Source organism: Pristiophorus japonicus, chromosome 5, assembly GCF_044704955.1.
Source record: "Pristiophorus japonicus isolate sPriJap1 chromosome 5, sPriJap1.hap1, whole genome shotgun sequence".
Taxonomy (NCBI): domain Eukaryota; kingdom Metazoa; phylum Chordata; class Chondrichthyes; family Pristiophoridae; genus Pristiophorus; species Pristiophorus japonicus.
Window position 1 is genome coordinate 238,018,146 of NC_091981.1, and position 14,785 is coordinate 238,032,930.

Here is a 14,785-nt window from a genome sequence, read left to right on the forward strand (position 1 = left end):
ATATACTGGGAAATGTTACCTTTTAGAACATGCATCCAATATTTTTTACTTGCACAAACCAGTTGTACTCTGAGCTTTTTATTTGCTCTCATTATGCTAATGACTCCTTTTTGGTCTTGGGCAAACTAGCAACTATGTGCATTCCATTAAGCCTTGCAACATTTAAACATTGATTTGATCTATATATAAGTATGCTCTGGTTATATTGATGAGCAGAACTTGAAATTGTCTCTGAAACGATCCATAATTTGATCTCGGATGTGTAGTACAATTCCCCTGAACTGCACGCATTACTGAACTGGAAGGGCTTGTTTCATGCCGGCTCTGACTTGGGGTTGTGCCAGTGTAATATTGAACACTTAGTCACCCTGTTAATTTTATTTTGATGAGCTATTGATTCAAGTCAGTAGGCATCTCCCACACTAACTACATTGAATTTTCTGTTTATAGAAATATCCTCTCCTCTGTCTCCTATGTGTGAATGTATATTTTATTTATATATAGAAATAGATGCATTAAGGGGTAACTAGATAAACATGTGGGAGAAAGTAATGGAAGATTATGTTGATAGGGATAGATGAGGAGGCTCATGCAGAGCATAAACATCAGCGTGAAGCAGTCGGGCTTTATGGCGTGTTTCTGTACTGTACATTCTATGTAATTCCATGCAAGATTTTGGACTGAGATTAAAAAAAGAGAGATGAAGGAATTGATGGGCGATACTGATTGCAAACAAAATAGAATTTAAAATTTTAAAGTAATAAACTAGGAAATACTCAGGTTGAAATGTTTTAAAAGCCATAATGTTGAGCAGGCAAGAAAAATAAAACTAAACTAAACAGGAATTCTTCAAAATTAATAGCACAGTTAAATGTGAATAAAAAGGAAAACTGTAAAAAAAAAACACAACTCCGTTAGGGAAAAGGAAGGCGAGAACTCAGAAGTATGGGAATCTGTTCAAACAGGTTAAAAAGGATATCAGTGCTAAGAAGACCCTCGATATACAACACAACTTGAAAAGTTCTAGGGTATGAAAGAGCAATTAGAGAGTAAAGTGATTTGAAGTTAAATAAATTAATATATTTTTGAGAAGTATTCACTGGAGGAGATCTACTAGCTTGCTGTCTGAGGATATGCTAACTTGCTATCCAAATTCTGCAGTAAATCTTATGCCTTAGAAAGATTTAAAATTAGCATGGCAGAGATGCTTAATCAGTTGAGGGGATTTAAGATGAACCAATCCCAAGGGCTAAGTGTTGTATATCCTAGGGGGCTGAAGAAGACTAGGGAGAAGGTTTGTGGGGCACAATTGTTAAAGAATTGCTCAGCACTGGTGAATTTCTGAAGAACTGCAAGCAAGCAAGGATTATATATAATGCCTATATTTATAAAAGGTGATGAACTGACCCAGACAACCTTGGGCCCATTTGTTTAATACCAATAAGGAGTAAGTTAATGGAAACTTTTCTAAGGAGCAGGCTGAAAGAGTACCTGCATAGCAATAAGTTGTATATGGGGAAAAAAATGGCAGTATGGAGGTGCCCGCTGGACAAATCCTCGTGGATGTTAAGGTAGTACATTGTCTATGATATAGTTTACCACAATTAAAATCCATTTTGACTTTAAGAAAGCTTTTAGCATGATGGTTTCTAGTTAAATAAAAGGACAAAGATAACCTGGGCAAAATATGGGATTGGATGATCTGGTTAAAAGAATTAGACTGGGGGAGGCTATTAACTGGATTCCCACAAGCATTTGTGCTTAGACCTGTATTGTTTCTAATGAATACCACAATCAGTTGTAAGCTGCTCAAAGTTGGCTAGAAAGAAAGACTTGCATTTATATAGCGCCTTCACAATTTCAGGATATCTAAAAGTGCTTCACAGCCAATGAAGTACTTTTGAAGTGTAGTCACTGTTGTAAGGTAGAAAACGCAGCAGCCTATTTGCGCATGGCAAGCTCCCACAAACAGCAATGTGATAATGACCAGATAATCTGTTTTTCGTGATGTTGATTGAGGGATAAATATTGGCCAGGACACTGGAGGTAACTCCCCTGCTCTTCTTTGAAATACAGGTAGTGCCATGGGATCTTTTACATCCACCTGAGAGGGCAGACGGGGCCTCCGTTTAACGTCTCATCCGAAAGGCAAACAGGATAAAGAGAATGCAACAAAATATTTTAGATTCATTATGTGATTGGACACCTCTCGTGCTCTCACTCTCTCTCTCTCTCTCTCTCTCTCTCTCTTTTTGTCCCTCTTGCGAGCTTTCGTTTTCTGTCTTTCTCTTGTGTATATACATCTTGTACTGAGTTCACTTTATTATGAATGTAAACTATAAATTTGGTATATCTGCTCATGCATTGGAAAACTTCATATTGTAAAAGAGTGACAAATCAAAATTTGTAGCTCAGAAGTGACCAAACTATAATTGTAGTGAGAAGGCAGGTCAAAATGGAAGCTCTGAGTGGTGAGCTTGGGTTATGCTGTTCCATGGGGCAGAGGAAAGGTGCAGAGGTGAGGAAGTAAGGGAGGGATGCATAGTGAGTGAAAGAATTGGAAAGAGGGTTGTGAAGCCCAAAGATGAGTATCTACCAGCATACATTGATATGATTCACTCAGTATGATAATTGGAAGAGTTCCTCCTCTGAGTATAACTGTATTTATGCATCTGTTTTAATAAATTTAGTTTAAAAGAAACTGGAGCATGAACTTCAGAACATTTCTGAGGTAGATTTTGAGAGAAAAGCTCATTTTCAACAGAGAGGGCGAGAAACTGGCTGATGAGGCTGAGGGATGAATATAGTATTGATTACACTGAAAATTTGAAAACTATTCACAGGACAAATGTGTTTGTACAGTTGTATTATTTACTTATTTAGCTTGGTTAAGGAAATCATAAATTAATTTATTTTCCAGGAACCAATTAAAAACACTTGCTTCATCATCTTTGGGTTTCACAACTCTCTTTCCAATTCTTTCACTCACTATGCATCCCTCCCCTACTTCCTCACCTCTGCACCTTTCCTCTGCCCCATGGAACAGCATAACCCAAGCTCACCACTCAGAGCTTCCATTTTGACCTGCCTTCTCACTTCCGCCCAGCTTGAGTTCCAATGCGCTAATTTTCTTTGTGTCACATATTGTAAGGCATATCTTGCATTTATATAGTGCCTTTTTAAACTGTAATGGTGAGGAGTGATCTGGTGTCCCTCCAAGGGTCCTCTCCTATTTCTCATCTACATGCTGTCCCTCCGTGACATCATCTGAAAACACATTGTCACTTTCCACATGTACGCTGACGACACCCAGCTCTATCTCATCACCACTTCTCTTGACGCCTCCACTGTCTCTAAATTGTCAGCTCACGGGGTTGGGTGTAATATATTAGCATGGATAGAGGATTGAGTAACTAACAGAAAACAGAGAGTCGGGATAAATGGGTAATTTTCCGGTTGGCAAACAGTGACTAGTGGGGTGTTGCAGGGATCAGTGCTGGAGCCTCAACTATTTATATCTATATTAATGATTTGGATGAAAGGACCGAGTGTAATGTAGCCAAATTTGCTGATACAAAGATAGGTGGGAAAGCAAGTTGTGAGGAGGACACAAAGAATCTGCAAAGGGATATAGACAGGCTAAGTGAGTGTGCAAAAATTTGGCAGATGGAGTATAATGTGGGAAAATGTGAGGTTATCCACTTTGGTAGGAAACATAAAAATGCAACTTATTATTTAAATAGGGAGAGATTACAAAATGCTGTGGTACAGAGGGATCTGGGAGTCCTTGTACATGCTACACCTGCATGCTAACTTTTTGTGTTTCAAGTAATTAGGAAGGCAAATGGAATGTTGGCCTTTATTGCAAGGGGGATAGAGTATAAAAGTAGGGAAGTCTTACTACAACTGTACAGGGTGTTGGTGAGACCACAGCTGGAGTAATGTGTACAGTTTTGTTCTCCGTATTTAAGGAGGGATATACTTGCATTGGAGGCAGTTCAGAGAAGGTTCACAAAGTTGATTCCTGAAATGAAGGGGTTGTCATGAAGAAAGGTTCATCAGCTTGGGCCGAGTTTAGAAGAATGAGAGGTGATCTTATTGAAACATGTAATATTCTGAGGGGGCTTGACAAGAATAGATGCAAAGAGGATGTTTCCCCTCGTGGGGGAATCTAGAACTAGAGCATAGATTCAGAATAAGGGATTGCCCATTTAAAACGGAAATGAGGAGGAATTTCTTCTCTGAAGGTTGCGAATTTTTGGAATTCTCTACCCCAGATAGCTGTGGAGGCTGGTCCATTGAATATATTTAAGGTGGAGATAGACAGATTTTTGAACGATAAGGGAGTCGGCAGGGAAGTGGAGTTGAGGCCAAGATCAGATCAGCCATGATCTTATTGAATGGCGGAGCAGGCTCGAGGGGCCAAATGGCCTACTCCTGCTCCTATTTCTTATGTTCTTATCCCAGGCAGCCTATCGCTGTCATATCCACAGCCACTCCCTTACTAATCTCTATGCATAGACCCAATTTGGTAGGTCTTGCTGTGTATTTTGCTATGTACAGATAGTCCTGGAATGCTCTATCTCATCACCACTTCTCTCAACACCTCCACTGTCTCTAAATTGTCAGACTGTTTGTCTGACATCCAGTACTGGATGAGCAGAAATTTCCTCCAACTAAATGTTGGGAAGACATCATCTTCGGTTCCCACCACAAACTCTGTCCCTAGCCATAAATTCCATCCCTTTCCCGAGCATCTCTCTAAGGCTGAATCAGACTGTTTGAAGCCTTGGTGTCAAATTTGACCCTGAAATGAGCATCTGACTGCATATCTGCATCATAACTAAGACCGCCTATTTCCACCTCCGTAACATCGTCCATCTCCGCCCCAACTCAGCTCATCTTCTGCTGAAACCCTCATCCATGCCTTTGTTACCTCTAGATTTGACTATTCCAGTACACTCCTGGCTGGCCACCCATGTTCTACTCTACATAAACTTGAGTTCATCTAAAACTCGACTGCCCATCCCCTAACTCACACCAAGTCGTCGTCTTCCATCACCCCTGTGCTCGCTGACCTATATTGGCTCCCGATTAAGCAACGCCTCGGTTTTAAAATTCTCATCCTTGTTTTCAAATCCCTCTATGGTCTCGACCCTCCCTTTCTCTGTAAATTGCCTCCAGCCCCACAGCTCGACACCCCCCCCCCCCCCCCGAGATATCTGTGCTCCTCTAATTCTGACCTCTTGAGCATCCCTGATTTTAATCACTCAACCATTAGTGGCCGTACCTTCAGCAGCTCATGCTCTAAACTTTGGAATTTGATCCTTAAACCTCTCTACCTCTCTTTCCTCCTTTAAGACGCTCCTTAAAACCTACCTCTTTGGCTAAGCTATTGCTCATCTGCCCTAATTTCTCCTTGCGTGACTCCGTGTCAAATTTTGGTTGTGAAGTACCTTGGGAAGTTTTACTACATTAAAGGCACTATATGAATACAAGATGTTGTTGTTGTTGGGAGAGTTTTGTTCATGTTGAAAAACCAAAATTTGAGGGGCAGGCAGTAACTTTTTACAAAAAGAAGGGTTTGGAAAATGTTACATCCAAGCATCTAGCAAATGTAATCAATAATTGCAAGTACTGAACCTCACCACGTATTCTCTTTCCCCTACCCCCAACAACAACATGCATTTATATAGTACCTTCAATGTAATAAAACATCCCAATGTGTGCTTCCCAGGAAAGTAATTAGACAAAAAGTGACACCAAGCCAAAGAAGGAGACATTAGGACAGGTGTCGAAAAGCTTGGTCCAAGAGGTAGGTTTGAAGGATGTAAAGGAGTAAAGAGAGGCGGAGAGATTTAGGGAGGAACTCCAGAGCTTGATACCTCGACAGCTGAAGGCATGGCCGCCAATGACGGGGTGAGTCCAGAGTTGGAGGAGCACAGAATTCCTGGAGGATTGGATGGAGGAGGTTACAGAGATAGGGAGGGGCGAGGTCATGGAGGGATTTGAACATGAGAATTTCAAAATAGTCACTAAGGAACCTGGAGCCAATATAGGTTAGTGAGCACAGGGGTGAATGGGGCTTGGTGAGAATTCGGAAACGAGCAACAGAGTTTTGGATGATAAATTTATGGATGGGGGAAGATGGGAGACCGGCCAAAAGAGCATGAGAATAGTTGAGTCTGGAGGTTAACAAAAGATTAGATGAAGGTCAGCAGCAGATGGGCTTAGGCAGGAGCAGAAATGGGCAACATTACTGAGATGGAAGTAGGCGGTTATGCTGATGGAGAGGATATGGGATTGGACCCACAGCTCAGGATCAAATAGGACGGCAAGAATATGAATAGTTTGGTTCAGCCTGAGACAGTGGCCAGAGAGAGACTAGGGAATTGAGTTTGTTCAAATGGTTATATTACCTGAACTTAACTCGTAATCAGCTTGCTGAATTTAAGTACCAAAAGGCACTAATTTAAAAAATAACATTTAATAAATCACCTCGCATAGGGTTGCTGACTGGAATATTTGCCCTCCAATCAGGAGACCTAAAATGTGTTCAGATCTTCTTTTACTGTCTTATGATCCCTTCCCCATTGAAGTTGTGCCACCTAGCATGTCCATCCAAGGTAGCACTGACTGTAGCCATGGAAACATCTGTACACTGGCCTGTTCTGACCTTGCTGTCAAGGATCCAGTGGGCTCTTAACCAGAGGTTTGGCAGGGTTAGGGTGAATGTTTCAAATACTACAATAGAAAACAAAGACTGAATGTTTTTTATATAGCGCCTTTCACGTCCTGAGGATATCTCAAAGCGCTTTACAGCCAATTAAGTACTTTTTTGAAGTCTAATCACTGTTATAATGTCGGAAAAATAGCTTAAATAATTTTTAATGACATTTGAACTTTTGTTTATAAAGGCATTTTGTTTACCGGGATATACTTGGTGTGACATTTTGACTTGCTTTTTGAGAAGTTTTAACAATGTTGTGCCTTTTGAGTGGATTAAGTAAAATGGGCCAAATGATCTTCCTCGTTCATACTTGTGATTTCATTTGTCTTTGTTAAAGGGGTTTTGTGAGCCTTGCTGCCATTTCATGATTTAGAAACCGATATGTTGGCACATGAGGTCATTTTGACCCCGCTTGCTGTGCTGAACTTCGTTCCTCTTGGGGTTGATTTTCACCCAGCCCTCTCTTCCTGCTTTTTCCCAATATCTTTTCTATATTTAAATTAATATCCAATGACTTTTTGAAAAAACAGCAATTTTTTTTACACATCAGTAACTACAGAATGTTGATGACAAATAGGTGTTTTCAAGGAAAGTAATGCAGTGGGGTTATTCATTGTTCATGAGCAGATTACAAAGCAGGTAAAGGCTGCTGAGTTTTGGGTCTGTTTTTTCACCAAAATGCTAATTTATTTTCATTCTCTGCAGTTGGTGTTTTTTTTATTTTGTACAATTTATTTTGATTTTGTTGCAGTATTTTGCAGCTAGAGCTGAAGTTGCATGTCCAGTGTGCAGGGTTTGAATGAGGCTTTTGCTCGATGTTTCACCTTAATGCTTTCACTTTACCACATTTTCTTTGTTAGAATTTTATGGAATTGTTTTGTCTATTCCCGTTCAGTCCGTCCATAACAATTTCTCAAAAGTGGCATCTGTCTTTGATTCCCTGCCAGAATATGGTTGTACTTGTGCTTTTGATGTGCAGAATGTATGTATTTTGTAGGATCGGGTTTTCGACTAGAGCTTTACTGTAGGCAACTGCATGTACTGACTGGCAGATAATTGAGAGCAATCCTCTAATTCACCATGAATGATAGAGAAGGTATGTGCAGGCCAACCCTGTAATTTTACATTTAATTTACTTTTTAAGTAGTCACTGTTGACGGTTTAACCCACCTTTAAAAAGGATTCATTTGCTTGCAAGTTTGGATCTAGTACAGTGGTAAAAGCACAGGGAGATCTGTTGGTCTTCAAAGCAGGTTTCTGTTAAAATCTTAAAAGGGCTTCCCAGATGACTGTTAGTGTTCACTGTACGGTGGCAGATTTGGTGAGTTTAAATGCAACTAAAATGTTTTTGAGTTGCTTTAAGTTGCTGCGGTGCGAGTGTTTAAATGGATGTAACTAGCAGCTCTTGTATGTAATTAGTAACTATATATAGAATAATGTAAATATGAGGCTGTTAGAAAGCAGTGGTGGGTTTGAAGATTCTACCACAGGATCAAGGTTCAAATGGTTTTATACTCTACATCTGCACCATGATATTGTTACTATTTAATTTTCTTTCTCCGATGCTTTGCTCTTTTCCAGGGTATAGGGTAACATTTCCTGGCACAGATGTCTGTATGGAAGAGTAGTATTTAGAGAAAGAAGTACATTTTCTTCAACCGATTTATCCTGCATTTGTCAACAATTCAGTGTCTCAAAAATAAGTAATTTCATAGTCATTTTCTACTTCATAGTACAGTGCCAATGTTAATGTGGGAATGTAATGGTGATCTTGGACATGGTGGTACTGCGATCTTGAATCAGAAAGTGCAGCAGACTCTCAGATTGTTAGCTACTTGACGAAGGCAGTGAAGAGAAGCCGCAAAAGGCAGCAGTGGTATTGTGCAGTGTCAGTGTAAGCACGCTCGTGTCTGTGAAAACGCATTCAGCGCAATTGCAGTATCAAATGCCATTTTTTAAATTGCAATTCTTTTACAGATGGTGTTTCTCGGTATAACAGTTCATAAGAATTCTTCCACTTTATCCATTTGCATTATGTAATGTAAATATAATGGGTAACCTATGGCTGACCATGGCACTTTGTCAGATCAGCTGGGATTTTTTTTCAATGAATGCTTACTACTCTTAAAGTTTGTGTGCATTTTCATCAGAATTTTACCGGTATTCGGGTGCTGCTCTGTGTCACTGTGTTGTGGAGGTGTCGGAGTGTAAACTTCAAGCATTGTGACACACATGGTAAGTGTATCGATTACACAACTAAGGTGGCACGTTTTATTGCAGTGGATTATGCCGTGTCTGCCAATGATTGCTCTTTGGTTCCAAAGTTCACAATAAACAAACGGACTTAATGTGTATTGTTAAGTCTCTGTTTAGATATAAGTACCATATGACCTGGTGGGTGGAGAACTGCTCCGAATAGAATTGTTCTACCCACTGGTGTAGAGGTTGTTGATTTCTAATAAAATGTTAAATATTGGCAAGGTTGTCTGTTGTGGTAGCCATGTTATATCGACTGAGTTTCTGATCTAGTTTGTCATCTGAGAAAATGGCAAAAGTCAAGCTTCTGTCTTCTTCCATAGTAATTGATGTGTTTGATTCCAGGAACATTCAAGATCGAGCGCTTTTAAAGGTTTACCACAAGGATCCCGCCCATATTTCTTCTTTTAACCATTCTTCAAGGGCTGTGAATGGAGATGTGAGAGTAAGTACAATTGTAGTTATAAACCTACTGAGTATGTGGGTGTGTGTGTGAGAGAGAAATATTTGCTGCTCTAATTTCATCAATTATTTATAATTGATCTCATTGTGATGTTTGTGTGAAGCTTCAGTTGGCGAAAAGTTTACACAAGAATGGATTTATGTATAAATGGCTGGCCGAGCAATGCAAAAATGTACCTTAAGGCTTTGATCTTTCTCCATCCTGTAGATAGTGTGTAAATTGACCCCCACTGCATATGGTTCCACTTTTGTGATAATGATAGCAGGTCTTTTGTGAGCGACCTGGATTGTGTAACTTGCATGGAGACGTGCCTTTTTTTTTAATTCTTGCTTTTCTTTTTAAAGTCAAGTTTCATTTTTATACTATAACTTTGTTTTGGATGTGACTTTTTTTAAAGCAATTTGTAATCCATGGCATTAAAAACCTGCATAAACTCGTTGTCAGTTAAGGCACCTGTTCCACTTGTAGGGGGAGGGGAGGAGAGGAAAGGAGAGGGAGGAGGGTTGCTTAGCTGTGTACTGGCTGGAGTAATTATAACATTAGCTATCAAGACCCAGTTGTAGCCTCGAGTAGAATTTCCACTAACTGTTTCTGAAAGTTGGTAGAATCTCTGTTTGAGTTGATAAACTTGCAATAAGTTAATGTATGTGGTACGCAATACCACTTCAGATGCAAAACAGTATAATGTCTACCAGAGTGCAGTATTTAGCAATTATGTTAATGCACTCATTAGTTTAATTTAATCACCGCTGGTAAAGGATTGATAATTGTGTAAAAACTCAGCTGCATGCATGCATTCTGTAAACTTTAAAAAAAATATATATATAATTGTCAATTTCTCTCTCAAAAAAAAAAGCCTGACAAAACTCAACAATTAAGGTTTAATATTATTAAAATGAGTCTTTGAATTATACTTTATTAACATACTGTACTAAAGACCCCTTTAATACATCCAGTGGCACTACATGCAGGTTTTCTTTCCATTAGAATCCAAAGTGATTACATCAATATGTATTGAGTTCACAAATGCCCTTGTGTTCTCCGATATTGCATGTACTGATACTCCTTGCCAGATAGAAACATGTGGAGCAGTCAGAGCTCGTTGGCTCTTTTTTTAAAATGCATTCAGCAATAGATTTTAGGTGTGGTCTTGGAGCTATTTCCAGACCATAAACATATCATTTCTTCTTCCTCCGTGTTTGTTTTCATACGTGATAAGGAGCAGTGAAGTGCTTCCATCGTGCAGCTTCAGAGGTGAGTTTTCTGCATGCTCGCTTCGGCCTAGTTAAGTGTTTCCTTAAGAAACATTCCAGAAGTTATTGTTAGAACCTGCTCCTACGCAATCTGGTTTGAGAGAACAAATGTTTTTTTTTTAATTTTACATCTGCAGTCCATTTAAAATGAAGGTTTAGAAACCAGAACAGTCGGTCAGTAAAGGGTATGTGTGGTTATGAAATTAAATCAGCAGTTGTCGAACAAAACTGGATTTGCTATTTGTTGTGTTTTGAGGGGGTGGGGAGGTTAAATAAGTGTGTTTAAATTGCAGTCTGTGTTCAGGCTGGCTCGATGGTAGAGGCAGATTGTCGCAGTACCTACATGAGAAATTGTTGTGACCTGTGGGTAAATTAAAGTGACCATGAAGGTCTTTGATCTGAGTGAACTTAACGCTTTGCCAAGATGTTGCTAAATACCTCGGCATGGTTCAACAACTGAAGCCTTTGCCTTGTGTTTCAAAGGGTCGTGGAGTTTACTAACAACTTGGAAAATGTTTTCATTTCATGTTCCGAGTTCAGCTTGTGAAGCTAATTTTATTTTGAACTTGTAGCTCTATTAAAAAAATATTGAGGTTGTTAGTGCAGCAATGCCATCTGAGCAAATGGCATGAAGATTCTTTGAATCACATGTATTATAGAATATGTACTGTGCTGATGAGCTGAAGAAGAAAGTGAAAAGCAATCTGCTACTGTGAAATGTTAGCACATTGTCTTTTTGTGCCTTGGTTTTAGATGGAGGCACATTGTGTATTAACATTTTGTGGTGTTGGCAGGACTTCTGCATTGGCAGACCTTCAATGCTGAGCTGGTTCGAGATTAATGATTTTTTTTCTCTCTCTCATTTCTGTCAATTTTCTGCTCCCATGAATATAATAATAGTACAGATCCGCAGGCGCTTGTTGTGCTCCGATGTTTCCCTCAAGTGGCCATTATTTGTGTTTGAGTCTTGGTAGTGAATATTAACCAACTATTCAACCACTGGGCATCACAGCCAAACCCAATCCTCCCCTTGACCAACAACCACACATGCATACTTACAAGTAGGGGGTGCTGTATAGCTCTTTTATTTCTCTTTACCCCAACAATCTCTACAAGAACAATTTTTTTTTGTTCATTCTAGGATGTGGGCGTCACTGGCAAGGTCCGCATTTATTGCCCATCCCTAACTGCCCATGAGAAGGTGGTGATGAGCTGCCTTCTTGAACCGCTGAAATCCGTGTGGTGAAGCTGTTCCCACAGTGCTGTTAGGGTGGGAACCTGCAGGTGGTGGTGCTCCCATGCGCCTGCTGCCCTTGTCCTTCTAGGTGGTAGAGGTCGCGGGTTTGGCAGGTGCTGCCGAAGAAGCCGTCGCGAGTTGCTGCAGTGTATCTTGTAGATGGTACACACTGCAGCTACAGTGCACCAGTGGTGGAGGGACTGAATGTTAAAGGTGGTGGATGGCTGCAAATCAAGCGGGCTGCTTTGTCCTGGATGGTGTCGAGCTTCTTGAGTGTTGTTGGAGCTGCACTCATCCAGGCAAGTGGAGAATATTCTTTCACATTCCTGATTTGTGCCTTGTCGATTGTGGAAAGGCTTTGGGGAGTCAGGAGGTGAAACACTCGCCGCAGAATACTCAGCCTCTGACCCGCTCTTGTTGCCACAGTATTTATGTGGCTGGTCCAGTTAAGTTTGTGGTCAATGGTGATCCCCCCAGGATGTTGATGGTGTGGGATTCGGTGATGGTAATGTCGTTGAATATCAAGGGGAGATGGCTTGACTCTCGCTTGTTGGAGATGGCCATTGCCTGGCACTTGTGTGGCACGAATGTAACTTGCCACTTATCAGCCCAAGCCTGAATGTCATCCAGCTCTTGCTGCATGTGGGCATGGACTGCTTCATTATCTGAGGAGTTGTGGATAGCACTGAACACTGCAGTCATCAGCGAACTTTATGATGGAGGGAAAGTCATTGATGAAGCAACTGAAGATGGTTGGGCCGAGGACACTGCCCTGAGAAACTCCTGTAGCGCTGTTCTGGGGTTGAGATGATTGACCTCCAACCACCAGAACCATCTTCCTTTGTGCTAGACATGACTCCAGCCAGAAACATAGAAAATAGGTGCAGGAGTAGGCCATTCGGCCCTTCGAGCCTGCACCACCACTTGATAAGATCATGGCTGATCATTCCCTCAGTACCCCTTTCCTGCTTTCTCTCCATACCCCTTGATCCCTTTAGCCGTAAGGACCGTATCTAACTCCCTCTTGAATATAGCCAATGAACTGGCATCAACAACTCTCTGTGGCAGGGAATTCCACAGGTTAACAACTCTCTGAGTGAAGAAGTTTCTCCTCATCTCAGTCCTAAATGGCCTACCCCTTATCCTAAGACTGTGTCCCCTGGTTCTGGATTTCCCCAACATCGGGAACAATCTACCCGCATCTAACCTGTCCTGTCCCGTCAGAATCTTGTATGTTTCTATGAGATCCCCCCCTCATCCTTCTAAACTCCAATGTATAAAGGCCCAGTCGATCCAGTCTCTCCTCATATGTCAGTCCAGCCATCCTGGGAATCAGCCTGATGAACCTTCGCTGCACTCCCTCAATAGCAAGAACGTCCTTGCTCAGCTTAGGAGACCAAAACTGAACACACTATTCCAGGTGAGGCCTCACCAAGGCCCTGTACAACTGCAGTAAGACTTCCCTGCTCCTATACTCAAATCCCCTAACTATGAAGGCCAACATACCATTTGCCTTCTTTACTGCCTGCTGTACCTGTATGCCAACTTTCAATGATTGATGAACCATGACACCCAGGTCTTGTTGCACCTCGCCTTTTCCTAATCTGCCACCATTCAGATAATCTGTCTTCATGTTTTTGCCCCCAAAGTGGATAACCTCACATTTATCCACATTATACTGCATCTGCCATGCATTTGTCCACTCACCTAACCTGTCTAAGTCACCCTGCAGCCTCTTGGCGTCCTCCTCACAGCTCACACCGCCACCCAGTTTAGTGTCATCTGCAAACTTGGAGATATTACGCTCAATTCCTTCATCTAAATCATTGTAAAGAGCTGGGGTCCCATCACTGAGCCCTGCGGCACTCCACTAGTCACTGCCTGCCATTCTGAAAAGGACCAGTTTATCCCGACTCTCTGCTTCCTGTCTGCCAACCAGTTCTCTATCCACGTCAGTATATTACCCCCAATACCATGTGCTTTGATTTTGCACACCAATCTCTTGTGTGGGACCTTGTCAAAAGCCTTTTGAAAGTCCAAATACACCACATCCACTGGTTCTCCCTTGTCCACTCTACTAGTTACATCCTCAAAAAATTTCAGAAGATTTGTCAAGCATGTTTTCCCCTTCATAAAGCCAGTGGAGAGTTTTCCCCCTGATTCCCATTGATTGCAGTTTTACTAGGGCTCTTTGGTGCCACACAGTCAAATGCTGTCTTAATGTCAAGGGCAGTCACTCTCACCTTACCCCTGGAATTCATCTCTTTTGTCCCTGTTTGGACCAAGGCAATAATGAGGTCTGGAGCCGAGCAGTCCTGGCAGAACCCAAACTGAGCCTCGATGAGCAGGTTATTGATGAGCAAAAGCTGCTTGATAGCACTGTCGACGACACTTTCCATCACTTTGCTGATGATTGAGAGTCGACTGATGGGGCGGTAATTGGCCGGATTGGATTTATCCTGATATTTGTGGTCAGATAAATGCCAGTGTTGTGGCTGTACTGGAACAACTTGACTAGAGCCACGGCTAGTTTGGAGCACAAGTATTCAGCAGGAGAGCCGGAATATTGTCGGAGCCTGTAGCCTTTGCTGTATCCAGTGCGCTTAGCCGCTTCTTGATATCATGTGGAGTAATTGGCTGAAGACTGGCCTCTGTGATGGTGAGGGCCTCAGGAGGAGGCCGATATGGATCATCCACTCAACACTTCCGGCTGAAAATGGTTGCAAACACTTCAGCCTTGTCGTTTGCACTTGCGTGCTGGGCTCTGCCATTATGGAGCCTCCGCTCCCGTTAGTTGTTTAATTGTCCACCACCATTCATGATTGGATATGTCAGGACTGCAGAGC

At 41.5% G+C, this 14,785-nt stretch overlaps 1 protein-coding gene across 14 annotated transcripts in view; it reads left to right on the forward strand.

Annotated features, from left to right (window-relative positions):
- LOC139264638 (sickle tail protein) overlaps positions 1 to 14,785 on the forward strand; it is an 801,407-nt gene that overhangs the window by 602,662 nt on the left and 183,960 nt on the right. For 13 of the 14 annotated variants that reach the window (XM_070881417.1, XM_070881420.1, XM_070881418.1 and 10 more), the window contains one exon: positions 9,332 to 9,431. In XM_070881417.1, coding sequence (XP_070737518.1) covers positions 9,332 to 9,431 — 100 coding nt within the window. Of the gene's footprint in view, positions 1 to 9,331; positions 9,432 to 10,659; positions 10,704 to 14,785 lie in introns of those variants that run through there. The other variant, XM_070881431.1, reaches the window with a different exon arrangement.